The sequence below is a fragment of the Heptranchias perlo genome, chromosome 30 (assembly GCF_035084215.1).
Source record: "Heptranchias perlo isolate sHepPer1 chromosome 30, sHepPer1.hap1, whole genome shotgun sequence".
In the NCBI taxonomy this organism is placed as follows: domain Eukaryota; kingdom Metazoa; phylum Chordata; class Chondrichthyes; order Hexanchiformes; family Hexanchidae; genus Heptranchias; species Heptranchias perlo.
This window is the reverse complement of record NC_090354.1, coordinates 13,261,688-13,284,673: the sequence shown is the minus strand read 5'-3', so window position 1 is coordinate 13,284,673 and position 22,986 is coordinate 13,261,688. Positions and strand designations below refer to the sequence as shown.

The 22,986-nt window shown below is 38.8% G+C and overlaps 1 protein-coding gene across 1 annotated transcript; it reads left to right on the top strand.

The window, feature by feature from the left end:
* Positions 1-3,958: 3,958 nt before the first annotated feature.
* Positions 3,959-22,142, top strand: meox1 (mesenchyme homeobox 1). Its single transcript, XM_067969226.1, has 3 exons — positions 3,959-4,638; positions 17,346-17,518; positions 21,432-22,142. Exons 1-3 carry the CDS (start codon positions 4,173-4,175, stop codon positions 21,624-21,626), a joined length of 834 nt encoding a protein of 277 aa, XP_067825327.1. The 5' UTR covers positions 3,959-4,172; the 3' UTR covers positions 21,627-22,142.
* The last annotated feature ends 844 nt before the right edge of the window (positions 22,143-22,986 follow it).

Genomic DNA, 22,986 nt, shown 5'->3' with positions numbered 1-22,986 from the left:
AAGGCACCTCAGGAATATTTTAATGGAAAGGAAAATGGCACTTGGAATAATTCTTTCTTCACTTAGTCAGAATCTCCGTGAGCCAATTCCAAAAACCTGCACTCCTACACTGCAATCATTTACAGTCACAAACAGCTGAGATCAGTTTGAGTTCTGTAACCTGATCTTTCCATAGAAGAAATGCCACATTATCAGCCTCAAGACTTACTTCAATGCAATTTCTTTCCTTTTTTTTTGCTACATACTCCATATGTGGCACTTGGCAAAAGAAAGCTTATTGAACGGTTTGAGAAAGCTCCTTTTGTCGTGATTCATTGTAAACAGTTTACTTTGCTCTTACTGCATGCAACCAACTGATTAGGATTCTAGTCACATTAAAAATAAAAACACGAGGGCATGCCAGAAAATTACAGCAGATCTCTCAGCATCTGGAAAATGAGAAGATTAGTTAACTTTTCAGGTAGAGACCTTTCGCCAGAACTGAAAAGCGAAGACAGGAATGCCGCTATGAGGGATTGACTAAAATAGACTTCTTTGTTTTGGTCATTCCTGTTCAGGAACTCTTCTGCCTTCCTTTTTTTAAATTTCTGACAAAGGGGTCTCTACCTGAAATGTTAATCTTTTTTAAAAAATTGTGTTGCTTGCAGACTTGGCTGTGCATTTCTAGCACTTTCGTTTTTTATTTCAGATTTTGTGCATTTGCACTTTTCCCCTTTAGATCTCTGTACATGAAGTGTGATTAGTTTCCAAAATTTGCGGTCTGTTTCAATCTTGAATATCATACCCAGTGGTTGTAAGGAGTGCCACTTAAAGGGGCATTACGCGCTTTTGTTAGCATGCATAAGAATTAATGACCAGAGTATTACAATCAATACAAATGGGACAATTTGCTTTACATTTTATTAACTTAGTGTGATGCAAAATCCTGTAGAAATCACTTTTCTTCTTGGTTGCATGGTTTAAAATCTGTATTGTTCAAAATAAATCTGTGATGCCCCAACGACTAATTTTCTGAGACAGTTAAAGTAGTAGGTTAGAAAGTGCTAACCATACAGTTATCGTACTGTATGGTATAAAGTGGGTACTGTATATAAAAAGGTGTTAAATTTAGTATAATATGCTAAGAGGTGATAGTCTGACTTTTGGTGACTTCAATTTAAGTAGATTAAGAAAAATTGAAATATATGATTTAAAGGAGCTGTTCTGCATAATTGGGCCTACATTATTTTCTTTTCAAATAAGGGAATTGAAATCCAGTTTGCATGTTTCCAGTGTTTGTAGAAATTTACATTTTTTTTAAAAATGTGTTTTAAAAGGGCAGTGTCATTATATTTTAGGTGGGCTCTGTTTTAGAACACTACTCTCTGAAAATTTACTGCAGTGCCATTGTGATGGCCACCCAGGAAAGTTCGCACGAAAATTGGTGATATCTCTGTTGCCGTGCACAATGCAATCTTCTGATTTTTACTATTTTTATTTAATCTACAAAGTGATTTTTGAGGCATCAGATACCATTGGTGATAGTGACATAGTCACATTGCAGATTGTGTCTCCGCCCTCTTCAACAAACGTGGCAAAATGTCTTACAAAGGCAACACGCCGCTCCTTGAGATACTACACTCATACTGGCTAATCCTAGCAGTCTCTGGACTCATTTATGGTCAAGCACAAAGGCAGGCATGATAGTAAGGCCATTAAATCTCTCCTCTATTATACAGTAATACCAGGAGAATAAAGTAAAGTAGTTGGAGTGGGAAAGGGTAATGATACAGGCACAGTTTCCCAGATTGATTCAGTTCCAAGATGGCAGGTCTAATGCTGGGATAACCAGAGACCCTTAATTTTCATTATTTTTTATCTTAGAATTTTTCGCGGGTATTTGTTTTTAAAAAACCACGTTCAGTTTTCTACTAATTGTTAGCAGTAGAATGATCAATCTTTGTGCTACTACCAATTCCATCTGGACTGAACAACTCCATTAGAGTAGCATTGTCCTAAGGAAATTATAAACCTTTTTTTTTAGTTTGAAGAGGGTCAAGAACCAGCTATGGCTTATTTTCATTACATTGGCATCCAATGCAAGTAACAGATGATGTCTTTTGACGCTATTAGATCATTGTGTCATGTCTTGTAAACAAACAAGAAATGGTCTGTCAAACACTCCTTCGTGGATACAGTAGCTCTTTAAAATACAACTGCAATAATTGGCTGATTGAAATCTTGAAGTTGCAGAAGGCTAGACCAACTGCTTGTGACATGATCAACGGAGGATTACACCATCATGTTTGATTGATTAAAGGCTACTACAGGGTTTTATTAAACCACAGATTACAGGGTTACTTTCCACCCAGCATGTGTTATGAAACAGATGTGGTCTTACTCTGTTTCTGACTACCCTGAAAAGATCTGAAATTTGAAATCATCTTCCTTTAAAATGCTGGATCTAGGTAAAAGGATATACCAGCATAGGGCAAAAACATGGTATTGGGCTTTTAAAATTTACTCTAAGAGTAAAATTCCCTATAATCTACTTCTAAACAACACATGTTAGTCCATCTTCTTATATTCAACAAAAACAGCACCAATCACTGCATAAAATGATAGATTCCTGGGAATAAATAAAATGGACATCTTCTGTTTCGCATTTTTATAGTTGCGTGATGTGGTTATGTAAATCACATAAAAACATTATCTGATCCCTTTTGCTCGTGACAAAAACTCTGCTGCTGGTTCTTTACTTGCACCAAGTCCCATTCACCCATCACCTCTGTGCCCGCTAACCTACATTGGCTCTCGGTCCATCAATGCCTCAATTTTAAAATTCTCATCCTTGTGTTCAAATCCCTCCATGGTCTTGCTCCACCCTATCTCTGTAATCTCCTCCAACCCCACAACCCTCCGAGAACTCTGCGTTCCTCCAATTCTGGCCGTGCCTTCAGCCGTCTAGGCAGTAAGCTCTGGAATTCCCTCCCTAAACCTCTCCACCGCACTGCCTCTCCTCCTTTGATGCTCCTTAAAACTTATCTCTTTGACCTCACCTGTCCTAATGCTTCCTTCTTTGGCTCAGTGTCAATTTATGTCTGATCACACTCCTGTGAAACCCCTTGGAACGTTTTACTACGTTAAAGGCGCTATATAAAAGTAAGTTGTTGTTGTCGTCATTCTGATTAAAATGATGCACAGCTCTCTCAAAAAAAGGTGCTGAATGAACATTATTCCTTACAGTGCCCCTTTACATCCCATAATAGTCTCGGGGTCACAGGACCATCATAAACCCACTGAAACATTGCTCAATCCAGTCAGTGACATCACCTGAACCTCTAAACAAGGTTATAGCCCGAGAGCTCTTTCAAGTATTGAAATAATCTCAATGTACCTTTTTCACCCCTACTTCAATTGTATTTAGAAATGTTTCTGTTGTTTTTACATTCTGCTGGGCTTTAGGCTACTGAGGGCAATGGGCTCCCTGTACTTGAAAAGGCACGTTATGGTAAATTTATAATCCTACATGGATATCAATATTGAACGCAGCAACATAAAACTTTCCCCCCTGCTTTGATTGCACTTGGGCTCGTTCCTTGAATGCATTTTAAACCCATTCTGAAAATTGTAGGTGTAGCATGAATTATTGCAAAATTGATGCGCAGGTGTGAGCAGCCCTGTAACTATGCTGGATGGTGATTATTCGAGAGGGAAAGACTAGAGATATATTTATAAATCAAGTTAAACGTGTTCAGTGTTTTTTTTTGAGAATGCAACTTAAGGAGGGACAATGCTGTCTGAGTTTCAAACGTCTGTGATGTCCTTGGTCTGAAAAACCCATTAACTTGTGCATATAAAATTTCTGCGTATACAGTAATGCTGGTGATTAATCGCAGCAATGTTTTGCTTGGTTGGAGTAATCCAACATGTGGTGCCCAACCCCGCCCCTCTCACATTACACACTATAAACTTGTCACTTTTCCCACCAAAGCACTCAGAGGGAGTCAGTCTCATTGACTTGCAGTCATGTGAGCCTTTTATTTTTTGGAAAAAAACATTTTTAAAAAAAGGATCGGATCATTGCAAACTTCCAATTGAAGACTTAAAGTGAGAAAAGCCGCTGCAATTTGTAGAGATTTTAGGATTTAAAGCGGTCGAAGTGCAAAAAAAAAAGCACCTTCCAGCCTCCAATGGATCAGACCACAGGCAGCTGTATGCGCAATTCGCATTCCGGGGCCGCCGTGTGGGGCTGTATGAGAAATCCACATTCCGGGGCCGGGGTGCCCGGCCTGCACCATTATCCGTCTCCTTTTTCTTTTTACAAAAAATCCGAAGCGGCCGACTTCTCCACTTATTCGGAATACACTTCGCCCTGCCTGGTGTCGGCGACGCACAGCTTTCCCGGAGAAGAAAGGGTTTACGTGGAGCATCATCCGGCCCGCTTCCCCCGCTCCGAGTGGCACATTCCGCCTCACCCTCCTCCGACGGCGGCCAGGGAGAGACAAACCTCGTGCTTGTCCGCCAACTCCGCGAATTTCGAAACGAGTGGCTCGGAGCCGGCGGCGTGCGTCGGGACGGGGGATTACTCCAGCCACAGGGGTATCGCTGCTTCCGAAATCGACAAGAAAGCAACAAAAAGGAAACGCGACGTTTTAGGTGAGTGCGGTATCGGAAATATTATTATTCAGTGAAATAAAACATTAATTCAAAAAAGTCCAGTCACACCTTGTTTTCAAATAAAATACAATTACATTAAGATATTCTTTTCTATTAAATGTTTCTGTAAAAGTTTGTGTCTCAAAAATATTTTGCCTGCGACAAATTAAAAGCTAATGTGAATTTATTTTAAAGCTGATAAACTGCATTTGTTGCAACCCCGCAGCATCGAAAAAGGCAAGAAATTGACTTTTTCCAAACTATTAAAAGTTATTTTGTTGCCACCTTTTTTTGGTTCTGAATGAATCGCCAAGTGACGCAGCTACTTTAAAGCTTTTAAGTATCTCCACCTGTTGAAAAGTCAGCTGCAAAAAAAATTATATTCTCACCCTGTCACTAAACTAAACAGTAACAGAAGAAAAGGTGAAAGTTCTGTCTCCAGAAGATTTGTTGAAATTAATTTCAGTGCAATTTCTAATACCCACTAATTTGAAGTGTCGGTTTCGTTCAGTGTTATAAATAATACCGAAAAGTTATGCCCAAAATCTCATCCAGTTAGAGCTGTAATTGGTCCTGTACAGGTACATTGACTTGGCTGTGCTACTTGAACAAAGCTGGTTAATGCAGCAAACACTGTTCTCTCCAGCAGTCGGGATGAATAAAAACCCTGCTGATAGTCAGAGATATACAACGGGACTGACTGGTGCCGAATGAGGAGCAAAACCGGGGCTTGGACCCAATTGCGTGGATCAGGAGGTTGCTGACAACGAGCTTATATCAGAACTGGATATGTACGACTTCTAGCGCGTTGTAAAAATCCGCTCACTCACTTTAGATGATCTTATGATAAGTTCTACATTTAGGATTTGTGCTACGCCTCAACTTTATTTTGCAGTCGCAGCAATTATGTGGGGAAAAAAAAGTTTTAGATCATCCTGCGAAGGACAATTAGATATTTCTGAAACTTTGTAACTCTTACAAAAAAAACAGCAAAAAGGAATTTTCACCCAAACTGCAAAATGTTATCAAAAAAATTATATGTATGAAAATATTTAACTAAACAGATGCCAAGTAGTCAATTACAGTGTCAGTTCATTTGACTAAAATCACTCAAACTTTGCTCTCAGTTTTTGTCATCATTTGAATCCTCTGATTAAGTTACAATCTCCAATGAATTCACCATTCTATATATTTTCAGTTATTTTCAATTTTACTTAAATTAATAAAAACGTGCAGTTTTGGTTTACATAATCCACATCACTGTACATAGACTATTCCTAAAACTCTTAATACAATCTGCATATGTTTTGCATTATCAAAGTTTAATTTGTGCTGTAAAGAATACCAGGTGCTAATGTGTTATAGAACTTAAACCTAAAATTGAGAACAGAATGAACATACTAGTGCACTCATTTTATGAAAAGTGATACTATAAAAGTGAATTTTATAAGCACGGCATTATTAAACGTGTTCACTTTACACTTCAGACATGTCCCAAATCTCAGCGGTGACCTCTAACTTTATACAAGCAGGTGTGTAACGGTACAGCTTAATTTATAGAAAAGCACTGGTTTTGAATAAAGTAAACAAATCAAATGCCAATTGAAACTACAGAAGGCCGTATGTTGGAGCAATGTTGCAGTTCCTACAAATTTCATTTTACTTTTAAAATTAAACACTTGATACATATTAAATACTGAATCAGGGAGAAGGGAAAGTTAATAAGGAACCATAACAAATAAAAGACATGTGAGCAGACAGCTTGCTGTTGACAAACACCATGAAATTACATTGTGGCATTTGGTGGGGCCCCACTGGATAGTATATTTGTGACTTAAATGAAAAATACTAAAAGGCTAGCAACACTGCAGAGCTAAACACATCTCCAGTGCAGTATCTGTTCTAATCTCTTGATCTAATTATAATTTAAGACAATGTAAATGAGCACTACCTAAAATACTACCTTTATGTAAAAAAAAGTCTTACTGAATTTTTTGATTTGGCGGAGAGAAGATTTTCCAAAATCTAAATTAGTGTAAAATTAATTCTACTTTAAGAAAAGTTGCAATGTCTTAAGAGACGCGGGAAGATTTTTTTCTTTTTCTAACTTGTTTCTTAATTCATGCCCGCTTTTCTAGAACCTGGAGTCAGTTTTTTTTTGCTGCTATTTTTAAAGTTTTTTTTGGAAAATTTCTATTTGCAAAATTAGTAACACCCAAACTTGACAATTTTGAATTCAGCGGATTTTTTTTTAAATGCAAGAAAGTTACTTTGTTAGTGAAGATATTGCAAGTGCCCTAGATAATCCTTCTTCATATGCAATAGTTTTATTTTATATACAGTAGTTAGATTGTAAATAAGCTTATGAATTATAGTTGAATGATGTATTTTCAAGACAGCCAAATAAGTTTTGGTGACTGTAGTGTTTCTGAGAACATTTATAGTTTTTAGGATACATAGTCAGTTTCCCATGGGATTACTCACAGTGAAAATATTTTTTAAAAATTGGGACCCTATATGAAAATTGAGTTGGTCCTAAAAAGTGACTTATTCTCCTTGTATTTAATTTTTTATCTTCTGCCTTCTTAGTTTTCTGTATTTCTTTAACTTTCACTCACTTTTTCTCTCTTTCTAACTTGATATTTTATTCTTCCCTGGTTCTATTCAACATTTCTTGAGCCTTTTTGTTTTCTACTTTGGTTTATTTTGTTTTGTCTTGCCCTTTGTTTTTTCAGGTTCTGGTTCTGGCCTACTTTAAACATGCTTAACATGGATCTGCAATGGGCTAACTTATTGCAGATCCATGCTGTCAAATCTTCTAATTGATAACATAATTACAATTTCCATCATTAATCACAATTTGTTTCATTTTATTGTGATATTTTAAGCTAAGTGACCACAAAGGATTTCCTGCAACATCATAAAGGTTTCAATGGTCGTTCTGGAAAAATCCTAAATATGTTGAAAAAGAACTGGTCTACGTTTTTGCTCGAGATATTGATGAGGAAATCTTCATGAATATATTTACAAGTTGTTTACCAAGTTTTTTGCTTTTGCATTTTTTTGCATCGTACGTGACTTGCGTAAAGAAAGCTGCCATTAAAATGAACAGCAGCGCTAAACTTTACTTTTTTATTGCTCAGTCACAGGAAGGAGCTGTTCCCTGTACCACCAAACAAAGAATTTTAGAACTTGCGTCCCCTGAGTGAAAGTTCCCTTTGAACAAATGTCCCTTTGAACAAACTGGGTGCCCATTAAGTAAGACATAATGCTATCCCACTGATTCCATTTTGATACTGGAACTGCTCCTGAATTTGGTTACTCCTGAATAATGTTTATGTATTTTGCATTTATTCTTTATAAGATACATACTGGACATAGAAACTTCCTGTAATTGGCTGCGTATCATTTCCGAATAATGTCATAGTAACAAAAGGCGTTTCAAAGTATTGATACCCTTATGTGAATAATATCATAAATCAACAATGTGGTGCATAACGGCAACCATTATCATTGCAAAAAGTAACTGAATACAAATGAAACAAGGTGCATTGTAAAGAACATACCATACCAACAAGGTGTCCCCTAATTTTAGGGTCTAGTTATAAATGGCTTGAACTTGACTCAAGGTTTACGACATCAAATAAACCTATTGACTGGATAACAGCCTTGCAATGCATGCCTAGCTAATCTTGAAGTAATCAGTGCGATCTGCTTATTAACAATAAAAAGGTTTTTATTTTTAAAAGCAACATCTTGTTAAAATTGATTTGACCATATTCCAATTTGGATTTTATCAATAGTTAGGAGGAAGGTTTGGAAAACAGGTAGTGCAGTTATGTTTTGTATATTTCAAAGTTAACTGTCATTGCATATACCGTAGTAGGTACTCCTATTAACCGCTGATTACACTTAGAATCCAGTGCAGACTTATTTCCGGAATTCAGATGCTTTATTAACTCTGTTTTTAAAAAAAAATCTTGAAAGTTTGAGGGTGTAGGCAGATCACTCAAAAATGGATTAACAACACTCCATGATATTGTACGTTTCACTGCACAATGCACCAAAATCTGGAAAATAATACAGCATGCAGTTGTATGCACTCAAAGCCACACAGTACGGAGCAAAACATTGCGCTGGTTCTATTTGTTCTGGTTGCTGCGCAGTTCAGGTGTCTACAGAAACAATTATATTCTGTCTTTGTACTGGATTTCAACCAAATTCAAGAGCTGTGCCAGTATCAAAAGTGACGAATAACCAGGGTATCAGTGGGATCCACTAAAGGGCATAATTATAAACACTAAAATTAGCAGAACATTTCTGCAAAGTTAGCTGTAAACTGCATGAATTCTATAATAAAACTACAGAGTTTTAAATGTGTAGCTTTTATCGTCTAAAATATCTGCTCTCTACATATCTTTACATTCAAAAAACCTTCTGCTTAGACACAGTATAGAAATGTTGTGTTTCCCAACTTTCACAAGACATGAAAGTCACATCTTTTCAAAATTCTCAATTACAAGATGACGTAAGATAATCTCACTTCAGATTCCAACTTAGATTCTTTACATCACAAATGCCATAATTAGCTTCTCCACACCTGTATGCTAAAGCTTGTCTATTTTTAACTCCCCTTTAACATTAAATTCATTGGGAATATGATACTTGTATGAAACCGCCCTGAATTCATAATTTTTCTTTTTTTTCAGGATTATGTACTTAAAATATGAAGACACCTAGGGTTTTAACAGTATGAAGTCTTAACTATGACTTTTTATTGCATTTGTTCTGACAACGACATAGTGATCCAGCAGGGAAGGTTATAATAAATCACAATCACGTTTCATTTATGGATCAATTCATTTGAGTCTTTCCTGGCTGAACGCAACCAAGAAACCCTTTCTGCCAGCACGAGTAGAGGAGATGCTGATTGAGCAGAGGAAGTGCTATTGTTGCAGGCTGGCCCTTCAATACATCAACACTTTGTCCCCTTTGTTTCCTCAATTAAGTTAGTATTTTTTAAAAACATGACTTTTTTTCATTAAGGTGAGAAACTTCAGTGCTGGGAAATGGAACGTTTTGCAACTTTTTTTTCTGCAGCCAGTGTCTGCACCGAGTACTCCCAGGGCAGATAGAATTACATAGAATTTACAGAACAGAAACAGGCCAATTGGCCCAACTGATCTATGCCGATGTTTATGCTCCACACGAGCCTAAACACACGATACTGTATAGATTGAACACTGAGTAAAGCTCCTCTACTATAGAGGCTATATTTTCCTCTGTTTGCAAGTGGGCTGAGTATAAAGTGTCGTTTTCCCACTTTTTATATTTGTGCCATTCTTTTTGCTAACATTTACTAAATGGAAGAAAATATACCCCAATGTGCCTTAACCCTTAGTAAGGCCACTGTTGTAATACTGTGTGCAGTTTTGGGCTCCACTCTATAGAGAAGATGTTGAGGCAATAGAAAGGATATGGCACAGATTCACTAGGATGCTGCCTGGTATGAGAAAATACAAAGAAAGACTTGGAAATTAGCCTGTTTTTGTTATTTGTAAACAATTTTACAACACCAAGTTATAGTCCAGCAATTTTATTTTAAATTCACAAGCTTTCGGAGATTTTCTCCTTCCTCAGGCAAATGTTTCAATTGAAACATTTGCCTGAGGAAGGAGAAAATCTCCGAAAGCTTGTGAATTTAAAATAAAATTGCTGGACTATAACTTGGTGTTGTAAAATTGTTTACAATTGTCAACCCCAGTCCATCACCGGCATCTCCACATCATGTTTTTGTTATAACAGAGGAGGTAGTAGGGCTGATTTAATAGAGGTGTTTAAAATTATGAAGGGATGGGACAGAGTAGATAGACATTGACTGTTTCCAGTGACTGAGGGGCCTAGAATGAGGGGACATAAATATAAGATTAAATTTAAGATTTTAGGACAGAGCAGGAGAATTTTTTTTTCACACAAGTAAGTTGTGAGGCTGTGGAATACACTACCAGAGTTAATGAATGAAGTAGAGACTGTCAACATTTAAGAATAGGTCAGATAGGTAGTTGAAGAAATAGGAATAAAGGGATATGGGAACAGTCTGCTCATGTGGAGGTTAAACGTCAACACAGACTGATTGGGCTGAATGGTCTTTTTCCATGGTGTAATTTCTATGCAATTCCATGTAACCCCAACTTCAGGAGAGAATCCCCAACCAACGTGAATTTTTCCAGTTTCAAAATGAGTCATCTGTATAGTCTCTTGGCGCTAATGATAATTTCAGCTTAATTAATGCTGAAGACCCTATCATTTTATGCTTGGAACTCCACCCGTTCAAATCATTTTACTTCAGATGATCTCACAGCCTGCAAAAAGGAACTTCCAACTTTTCAGTATCTGTTCGAATCAAACCTCTGACCCAGAGATGGAAGAACTTTGTGTTAACCCACTGATTCACCCAGTCCCCAGACAATGATATTTAATTTTTACAGTTTAAAATGAAAATGCATCTTGCCCAGGTGTATTTTTACAGGAGCTGTTTACTGAGTGCTCCTGAAATAAGAATAATGAACTGTGGGGTTAGAAAGTTTATATACTGTGCAGTTAAAAGATACAGTTATTGGGTTGTTGTAATTATGTAAAAGTTGCATTTTATTAGTGTCCTTTGAAGGTTGTCTTTTGATGCCTTGGGGGTGATATTAGCCTTGGGTGAAACTGGACGATTGCGAATTGGCAGCCCATTTTACACCTACCCAATTTTCAAAAGAAAATTTCACTAAGACTAAATTTCTCAAGACTGATTTCACCCCGCTGTCTTTTGCTGTTGGATTCATCCTTTACTGCTTTCTTTCCCCCTGTGTTAGTACTACAGTAAGATTGTGAGTTAATGGGGTGCACTTATTGAACTATAACATTGAGGAAATGTTAGGAATGAAATTTATGATCAGTAGAAGTGAGGCAAATTACAAACTATTTAAACATATGGAGCAAAAAAAAACATACATCACAGTAGGCCACGACTGACGGTCACTCCCGGTGATGCTTGGCACGGCTGCGGTTTTGCGTAACTTGTAATGCATTAACCAGTCTGTGGTAAAAATGTCACACTGCGACATTTTTACCGAGACTTTGCTGAGATGTTGGGGGGTTTATTGACAGGCTACACTCCTGGAATAGCCAAGAATTTCCTGCTTTGGAAATTCCACTTAAAATATGCCATGTTAGTCATCAGGGCAGATGTACATCTGCTACATTGCAAATTTTTACTGCGCTGTTTTTTTCACTTATAGTTTTACGGCACGATTGATAGATCATTACAAAGATATCTGTGGTAAAATCTATTGGTAAAACATTGCTTTTTTCACAAATGTACTTGAGTGCTCATCTGAAAGAGTAAAAAGCAGTTTGGGAGGTAACGCATATTGCAGAAACCATCTTTCCTTCCACAATCTTGGGAATACTGTTGTCTATGTTATCATGTAAAACCTTAACGTATTTATAGCAAATTCTTCTCTCTGCTGTTCTAATGGAGACATTAACACATTTATTGGTCAACACTTCTAGTAGAATAACAGGGAGGGAACTGAACAGCACAGTGGGTCAGTCACTTGCCTTTTCCCTCTGGGACTTGGTTTCAAATCTAGCTGACCTTAATAGGATGAAAGAATCATCTGTTTGCTGGCTGTAGGAATCTTCTCTGAAATGAGTTTGGGCAGTCTCAATCCAGTTCCTAATACATGGGCCTACGATACAAACTTACAACTAATTGGCAATGCCATTTAGAGAGGCAACAGAGCGGCTAGTGTGGAAAAATTGTCACACTTGGTGCAGAAGAGGGTGCTCCTTTGAAGATAGGATTGGGGGCTGAAGTACGTTGTTGGCATAGAGTAGGGGTAGAGTAGTTTGAGCTGTATTCTGCATCTTTTTATTTAATTTACATAGAATTACATAGAATGGACAGCACAGAAACAGGCCATTCAGCCCAACAAGTCCATGCCGGTCTTTATGCTCCACATGAGCTTCCTTCCACCCTTCTTCATCTAACTCTATCACCATACCCTTCTATTCCTTTCTCCCTCATGTATTTATCCAGCTTCCCCTTAAATGCATCTATGCTAGTCGTCTCAACTACTCCTTGTGGTCATGAGTTCCACATTCTAACCACTCTCTGGGTAAAGAAGTTTCTCCTAAATTCCCTATTGGATTTATTAGTGACTATCTTATATTTATGGCCCCTAGTTCTAGTTTGCCCCACAAGTGGAAACATCTTCTCTACGTCTACCCTATCAAACCCTTTCATAATCTTAAAGACCTCTATCAGGTCATCCCCCCACCCCCCCAGTCTTTTTTTCTAGAGAAAATGGCTCCAGCCTGTTCAATCTTACCTGATAGGTATAAGCTCTCAGTCTGGTATCATCCTAGTAAATCTTTTTTGCACCTTCTCCAGTGCCTCTATATCTTTTTCATAATACGGAGTCCAGAACTGTTCGCAGTCCTCCAAGTGTGGTCTAACCAAGGTTCTATACAAGTTTAACATAACTTCCCTGCTTTTCAGTTCTATCCCTCTAGAAATGAACTCCAGTGGGATATAGGCAACGACGGTAAAGCTGCATTCATTGCCCCTCCCTAGTTGTTCTGAGAAGGTGATGTTGGTGACCCTCCTTCTTGAACCCCGCTGCAGTCCTTTTGCTGATGGTGCTCTCACAATGGTTTTTAGTGCTCCTATACCTCACCAAGAAGTGCTTGATGCTGACATTAAATGGAAAATGTTCCATATCCACGCACTAATATTCCTCAGTTTGATTAGCATAAAAATTAAAAACATAACAGAGAGGAATTTGATACGTTTATGTGATAACATTACTGCTGGTAATTTCCAGACAAGTAAAATAACAGCCAGTGTAGCAGAATTATTTTTATTTATAGTCTGTGGGAGGAACAGGCCTGATGGGCTGAATGGCCTTTTCTCGTTTGATGCTTGGTTTAGAATTTAAGCTTTATTTACAATGCATTTAAATACCAACATCCTGAAGGAACTCACAAATCTTCCCTGCTACCCATATAACAATTTAAACAATATAAAGGCAAAAACTAGTGAAAAAGTTCTGTATGTTTTGTAAAGCTGAAATTTGAATTGAAAATCACAGCCTGGGAAAAAAACAATTTTCTGTCTGAATACGGTAACATTGACATAATTACCAACATTTCACACGCAGTGAAATTTTTGTTCCTACCAAGATAAACTTGTTGCTGTGGCAATTCTGCTTTACAGAAATTTAAGTCGTCAGAATGCTTTTAAAATTTTGAGTTTTTTTAAAACTTTCTTTTTCCCCACCGCCCCCCCAGCCCCTGAGGCCATTTCTCGGTTCCATCAGTGTTCCTGATCCATGCACCATCTGTAGCTGAGAGGGCAAGCGTCTGGCCTGCTTCCCTCCCTCAGCCAGCAATGTTTGGAGCAGGCCAATAATGAAGTGCACACCAGCAAAAAGAAGCCTCTGTCCAGCTTTCCCTGTTCCATTTCAGGAGGAAGCCTGGCTTTCGCTCGGTGCCTCTACAAGGTAGCATAGATAAGCTTGGCAAATTAGTATTGCTGCAATCGGGCTTCCTCTGGCATATGGGAGATTTAGTAGATCCTCCGTTTGAAATCTAAAATCTCTTGCAGCAATGAAGGTGCATTTCCCCTACAGCGAGTCAGTGATTGATAGTTCAGTGCGTTGGAGCCATGCGGCACCTTTTAGTTCTGTTTTTATTTGTGGTGGGGAAATGCAACGTGGATTGTGGATTCCAGAAAGGATTGATGGAGGAAATGGTATGATTCTTTTATAAGCAGATGGCATTTGGAATTCTGTCATGGTTGAGCTCATCGCAATTAAGACAAATTACTTTCTCGCTATGTTTGACATTACATGTCTATTGTTTTTACACCTTCTAAACACATATGCTTTTTCTAATTGTTGCCATTCTTCCACAAACTCCGTACAATGTAGTACTATACTGTTTGCTCCTCATTGTAAACATAGTTGCTACACCAAAGCTATAACCTTAGAAGGTGTGCTGCTCCATAGATTCAGTTTTTAGAACCAAGTCTTCATTCTGTTTGTCTTCATTTGTTCAATTTGGAAATGATGAAGGCTTTATGGGCAAATTTCATCTAGAAAGAAACAAAGAGCTTATATTTATATAGTGCCGTTCAGGACGTCCCAAAGTGCTTCACAGTCAATGAAGTACTTTTTGAAGTGTAGTCACTGTTGTAATGTAGGAAACGCAGCAGCCAATTTGCAAGGTCCCATAAACAGCAACAAGATAATGAGGAGATAATCTAATTTAGTGATGTTAGTTGAGGGATAAATATTGGCCAGGACACTGGGGAGAACTCTCCTGCTCTTTTTCAAATAGTGTCATGAGATCTTTTACGTCTACCTGAGAGGGAAGATGGGGCCTTGGTTTAACGTCTCATCTGAAAGATGGCACCTCTGTCAGTGCAGCACTCCCTCAGTACTGCGCTGGAGTGTCAGCCTAGATTATGTGCTAAAGTCTCTCGAGTGAGACTTGAACCCACAACCTTCATGACTCAGAGGTGAGAGTGCTACCACTAAGCCAAGGCTGACACCCCCTAATTTGATTCTGATCCTTACAGATCAGAAAGGTCTCAGGTTTGGTTCCTGGACTGTGCTTAATGAGCTGATCTAAACTGAGACAGTGGATATTGGGGGGGCGGGGGGGGGGGGGGGGAGTGCAATAATTGGCCTCAGCACCGTTGTACTGGGAAAAATGATCCAGCATTCCTGCTTATGATCTCCTGGTGATCTTGCTGAATGGTGAATGTGTGCAGACCTCAGATGAGGACAACAATTGTCAACAGTTGAACGGTCACTGAAGTGAGGTGCTACAGGGCCACCAATGCCCATGGAACTGTATCCCAGCATGATTCAGAAGGGAGAAAGTTAGAAAAGAAATTGGAAATGGAGACCACTATCAACTTTATATTTCAGATGATGCAGGAATCTCTAGGATTACGAAATCAGGTTAGGATTTTGTAGCTGTTGAACAAGGTGAATTTATTTTTAGATTTTATTAAAACAGTAACTTGAAATGTTACTCAGATCAGCTCTGACTGAAATATTTCAAAAAATGTAACTAGTTGGCTGTGGAGTACTTTGGGATGTCCTATGGATATGAAGGTACCATATAAATGCAGGTTCTTTCCTTAATCCTGTGTATAATCAGAACGGCATTGGAATTTTGTTTTAGTAGGTGCAGTCCGAGCTTTCCCACAGCTGTCATTTTGTTACCATCTGCTTATTAACTGTAAATAGCACAAAGTGAATAAAATCACTCGAACCATAGATGTTTACGGCACAGAAGAAGGCCATTTGGCCCATCATGTCTGTGCTGGCTCTTTGCTAAGACAATCCAAAACTAAATAGATCAACAATCCAAAACTAGTCCTGCATTGTAATCAGCTGATGAATATCATTCAATAAGTGTCCAGTGATTGTCACACTTGTTGGGCCTCAGTATGGAGATCATTGTTCAGTGACACAGCACTGGTCATCAGCATCTGACCTGACACACAGTGCCAGGAAAAATAAACTGTCCCAAAATAGGATAAGCTCCATGGTGTATATTATAACTGATCATGGGAGCAATTTCAATTCCATACACTAGCTTCATTGTCCAGAATAAGGGTTACAAATCTGCTTATGCAGTTGAAGTGTCAGCTTGGCTCACTCTCACCTCCCGAGTTAAAAGGTTTTGGGCTTAAGCTCCATTCCAGGACTTGAGCACATAATCTAGGTACCAAGTCAGTGCTGCATTGTTGTTGGTGCTGGCTTTTTGGTTGAGATGTTAAGCCAAGACCCCTGTCAGCCTGTACAGGTGGAGATTAAAAAATCCCATGGAACAATTCGAAAGGAGTTCTCCCGGTGTCCTGTCCAATGTTTCTCCTTTAACCAACAATATCCAAACGGATTAACCTGTCAGTTATCTCATCGCTGTTAGTGGGATCTTACTGTGCACAAACTGGCTGCTGAATTTGTCTTCATAACTGCACTTCAAAAGTAAGTAATTGGCTATAAAGCGCTTTGGGACATCCTGAGGATGTGAAAGGTGCTATATAAATGCAAGTTCCTTCTTTCTTTTGATGTTATTTGAACCTTGCAATTGAATTACAACCTTGTAATCTCTCCCAACCAACAATTATAAATAATAATACTTGCGTGGATGCAGCACCTTATCACATCAAATGTCTTAAAGCATTTTCAGGCAATGCATTGCTTCTGAAGTGTAGGGACTGTTGTATAAGCAAATGCGATAGCCATTCTATGCCAGCAACATCCCACAAACAGCAATGAGATGAATAACCAGTTAATCTATTTTTCGGTAATAGTGATTGAGGGAGGAATGTTGGCCAGGACACCATGAGGACTCCCTGCTCTTTTTTGAATTGTGTCATGGGATCCTTACCCACTGAAACAGGTAAACAGGACCTCGGTTTAACATCTAAAATAGTAGCTTCTCTGACAATACATCACTCCCTTGGTGTTACACTGGAGTGCCGACCTACATTATGACCTGAAGCAATGATACGGAGCTGAGACCCACAACCTCCTGAGCCAAGCTAACATACAACCCATTATTCTCTACGCAAACACCATGCAATTCAACATGGATATTTATTTTTAATCATATGTTGTTATAACTTGTTACAGAAACTCAAGATTCGAATTACAAGTCAGAGTCTAACAACAAGGCCAGGAAAGAAAGGACAGCATTCACTAAAGAACAGATTCGAGAACTAGAGGCTGAATTTGCTCATCATAATTATCTGACCAGACTGAGGCGATACGAGATAGCAGTTAACCTGGATCTCACAGAAAGACAGGTAAATATTTCACCGCTTCCAATATTCTTCCATCTGGCTAATAGTCGCACATTTTACTTTGTGCGTTTTAATCTATTTTCTGCTACTTTTTACATATTTAGACCTCCCACTCCACCATGCTTCATCCCCTCACACTGCTGCTGAAATCACTGTGTTACTGGCTGCTGCAATATATGTGAGACTCGAACACCACTTTTCCCTCTGGCTGGGGGAAGCAGACAGCCTCCACTTTCTGATGGGCCAGGTGACTGGGGTTGTGCCACCCAAGGAATGAAGGGCACAAGCCTGCAACCTACATTCCCCAACATTGGAACCTGTACGTGCTGTGCACCAGGCCACTGCTCACATGTTATTTCTGGGTGAAATTTGTGTTGATCAAAGTGAGGAATGTCAGTGCTGGGGAGCGGAACACTGTGCTAGTGTGACATTTCCATACTTCACACCAGCCATGCTTGTGGAGTCTGTCTGAGTAAGACTGCCAATTAGTGCTGAATTATGAGCTCCATACTGCATGCCCATGTCCACAAAGACCTTGATCGAGACTGCCTAAATGAATTACGTAAAGGATCCTTATAGTCAAGAGCGAAAGGAGATTGGCGTCTTTTCAGTTCAAAGCCAGATCCAAATCCAAGTCCTAGAGCTGAAAGGGTAGTGTTCTACATAGCGTGCTGCCATATCTCTCATACACTCGTGTGTAGGAGAACCACAAGCAATGTGTTCTTGACCCAGTAATCGTGCGGTTTGTCAAACGTTATTATTTTTGGGCTTCATATGCAGGATTTGCGATGGAAATTTTTAAAAGAGAAATGTTGCATTCCTTGGACCAACACCAGGGTTATTCTAAATATAATCTGAGAAGCACTGAAATTGTGAGTAGGTTGAAGTCAACTGTTTGGTCAAGAAAACAGGGAATTGAAAGAACTTGTCCTCCATTTGTGCACGAGCCACAGAGAAAGTATGAGCATGTTTACAATTCTGCTACACCCAGCACTTCGAAGAAATGTCCCCCTGGAAAAGTTAGGAGGAGACACTTATAAAAGAGTGGGATTTGGTATTTTCCAATTTTCTCCCCATCTCTCCTGAAGGTGTTGTTGACTGTTGCTGGGTGACAGTTCTACAGGCACCAGTCCCCTCCAGTACTTCACCCAACTGCCTATACTTCATGTGTGAACCTAGACAGTGAGAGTCAGCAGGTAATGTAACTGTGGAGTGTGAGTTAATCTGTGCTGCTCTCACACACTGTCGAGCAACTGATTACGGCTCAGACAGAGGCCCAGAAACAGGACCCCCATCAGAGAACAGTGCAGGGAGGAGAAGGATGCAAGCCTATATAAATACAAAGAATACTTTCCAGAACACCAGCAATAAAAAAAATGCACTCACAATGCCAAAAGAAATGCAAGACTATTTTGGTTTGGGAAATAAAGTGATTAAAACATTTGCTTTTATTGGGGAACAGCATTTGTGAAAAACGTTTGCATCCAAACATTCAATTACCCCAACAACGCCCAGCAGCAAAAGTGTTAAAACAACATAAAACCTGCCGTGCTTCATTTGAGTGGCATCTGGTTACAATTGATTCCTCCTAAAACAGGCCATAACCGTCTGCCCATTTTAAGAGCAATTGCTCTTTTATTTTAAACACTGGCTGCGATTTGCAGTTAAATCGCTTGAATGAGATCTGCTCTGTGTGGGTGAGTTACAGCGCACCTGAATTGGAGAAACGAAAATGCATGGATTTCCAGATCCAAATTCTTGCTGTTGCTGGAGGCCAATTCTGTGAGTTAAAAGTCCTGTCTGCATGGTAAAAACCTGACTTAAAGGGGAATTGTTTTGATGGGTCAAGATGAACAGAATAGCCACTTATCAGATAAATTCATAAACAAAAAAATATTTTTTCTACAGAGGAATTTTTTGACTCAGACTATGTCATCATCTCATATTTACCAGGAATAGCATTACCAAAGCTTAAGATACACTTGGGAATTCTGCCACTTGCTGTTGTTCTTGAAAGTCAAGTTTCACACAGAAAATATAAATTCATAGAAAGCTACAATTAAGTTTTCCTCGTGACTCACAAGCATTTTTTAAAAAATCTTCTCCAAATTGCGGGACTTGTGAGTAAATGGTAACTGTTGGGAACACTATTAAAAGGGAGGTTGCTGTTAGATTTCAGGTAATAATGCTTCTTTGAAAGGCAGGCAAAATAAAACAGAAGCTGAAATTTAAAACTTAAGTTGCAGCTTCTAAATTAGAAGCAATGTGATCAGTTGGCAAAAATATTTAAATTATATTTGTTCTGAATAGCTGACAAATCCATACTTCTGTTGAGTGAATAGGAGCTGGAGAGTCAGAGCAGTTTCCTGTTTACGCTGGCTCTGTTTATTCCTGTAGGTGCGAATTCCTGTTAATTGAGCCTATTTTTTCCCCTCACTTTGCTCTGTGCCTACAGTGCTACTTTTACTTGGCTGCTGGCATTATTGTTTGCAAGTACAGCAACTTAAAAAGATTCTGTAAATCTCTTCATTGCACTAACTAGCTACGGGAGCCTCAACAGCAATGCTTCCACATGAATTCCATGTATTTCTGGTAAGTGAATACAGTTTTGTGGAAAACTAGTTATTCATGGAATAGGAATTTGGTTGTATAAATGCGGTATTGTGCAATCTACAAATTAATCACTGTACGAGCCCTCAAGCTGCTACTTGTGGCATTTGTTGTTCCAGTGGTATGTAGTCCCTATATATTAACTGAGGTAAGAATTAACCTGTTAAATTCTGAATTGATTGGCAACCGAATGGGGTGTTCATCCTTTTGGTACAGTGTGTCCCCATGGTTAGAGACAGTTAACAGAACCAGAGAGTCTGCAGGCATTATTCTTTGTTTGTTGATGCAGGAAGACACTGCTTTGGTTTTCAAAATATGATGTAATACATGAAAATTCCACAGATCTCATTAAATTGGAATGCAGAGCATATTGTTGTTGTGTCCACTCTTCTAAGCATGATGTGACACCCCTTAGCCATGTGTCCTTTACAGACAAGCAGGCTGAAAATGTTGAGAATGGCACAGAAAGGGAAGCTAGATAAGTACATGAGGGAGAAAGGAAGAGAATATGCTGATAGGGTTGGATGAAATAGAGTGGGACGAGGCTCGTGTGAGCATACAAACACCGGCACAGACCAGTTGGGCCGAATGGCCTGTTTCAGTGCTGTAAATTCGATGTAAAAAAAAAATGTATTCATTGAGAGCCTGAGCCATGCAGAACAAGGATGGTCTCTGATTTGATTGTTGCTGCATTAGTTAATGTCAGAAAGACCACCGGTAAAGGCACTACAATTGGCATCAGAACACCGGGATAAGAAAGGGAAAGAAATCAGCCAGTGTCTCCACTCCTGATCCCAGCCTAGTTACCCCCAGCTGGAAGTGAGCATGTGTGGATGTTGGTTGAGGACTGATCAGGTTTGGCCGTAATGCCCCTTACGATTGAACAGACGACTGGCATTCACTGTCTTGACTCGCATGTGAATTATGGCCAACAGAGCAACTACCGTAGCATGACCAGTACCTGTGGAACTGTAGCCCTGTGATATCTCTATGCCTTCAGGAGGGGAGGTAAAAAAAACGGTGGAGAAAAGTAGCAATTAAAATAAGAAATGTTGAGAACATGGATTCTGACTAAATCTCTCTTTCATTGTGACCATTTCACTTTTAAAAGTTTTATTGCAGTAAATTGCTCACTGAAGGTTCAGCTTGTAAATCAGCCCAGATGTGGAGTAATTATCTCATTGGTTGACTCATATTTTGACATGGAGAATTTGGCATGAATTTGATGGGTTGATATTTAGGAGAAGGGGGAAAGCGGGGTTGGCGAGGACACAGCAGCTGTAACTTCCTACTCTTTATTCTGTAGGTAAAGGTCTGGTTCCAGAACCGAAGGATGAAGTGGAAACGTGTCAAAGGTGGACAACCTATTTCACCACAGAGTCAAGAAGCTGATGATGTGGATTGCATGACCCCTGACTCAAATCTCAGGAATGCAAATGGGAAGAGCCACATGGAGGACTTGGTGGACAATAAAGAAACAATGCAGGACAGTATTAGATAAATCCATTTGCATTGCCCATCAGGTTCAGACTCTGAAGTGCGGTTAAATTGGGGGACATCACATATTTAATATCGGGTGTCATTTCGTTCAACCTTAAATGAAAATTGGAACATTCCGAAACATCACCTTGGACTCATTCAGCTTTGAAACCAAAAATAGGTGGTTGTTGACCATGAACTTTTCATTTCTGTAATACAACAAAGAGGGATCAGAATCCGAACTGGAAATCTATTGTACCATTAATCATTTCAAAAAAATGTCATTTATTTTGTATTTTTTAAGAAAAATTAGCTTGCAGGTTTGTTGTATAAATAATGCGAAAAAAATCAATTCATACTACAATAAATTAAATTACAGCGTATAGATTTATGGAGGTAAAACCATGAATGGAAGTGTATAGTTCCTCTGTAGTAGCAATTGTTCCAACATATATTGGGCATATGTAAAATAAATTGATTCAGTAAAATGCAATATGTTAAATATTCATTTTATATCATTAAAACTTTGTCAAAATGATTTATAACACACATGTTTTCAAGAGATTTATTTTTGGGGAGGAATTTTTATGCTCATCAAGATGAGAGATGTCAAATCATGATATACAATTGCTTTATTGTATTTGTATGAAATTCTTATTTTAGCAAAGAAAGGAATCAACTTATTGTTAAAATGATGGACAAAGGATTGTAACGTCACACAATTAATTTGGAACTGTAGAAGTTTACAACACAGATAGAGGCCATTCATCACATTGTGTCTGTGACAGCTGTTTGCTAGGGTGATTCAAAATGAATCCCACTACCCCGTTCTCTCCCAATGGCCCTTTATCTTCCTCTGCTTCAAATGTTTATCCACTCGTCACTTTGGCACCCAGTATCGAGCACTTTCAAGTCACATATAGCATGGATTAGATTTAGGGTAAATCACAATCTGGCTCAACTATCTGCCTTAACTCCAATTTAAAAAGAGCCCCGTATACTGTGACATTTTCATTTCCCACCATTGTGACCTTTCTTAGTGAGACTGCCAATTTAGTGCCAAACCAAGGAATTTTTCTTGGTCAAACAAGGAAGTGGGCCATGGCTGGTCAAGTTCATATCACTCAAGGCCTTCACAGTTGTCAAAAGGAGACATTATCATAGAATCATGGAATCACACAGCACAGAAGGAGGCCATTTAGCCCATCGTGCCTGTGCAAGCTCTTTGAAAGACCTATCCAATTAGTCCCACTCACCTGCTCTTTCCCAAAAACCCTGCAAATTTTTCCTTTTCAAGTATATATCCAATTCCCTTTTGAAAGTTACTATTGAATCTGCTTCCACCACCCTTTCAGGCACCGCATTCTAGATCATAACAACTC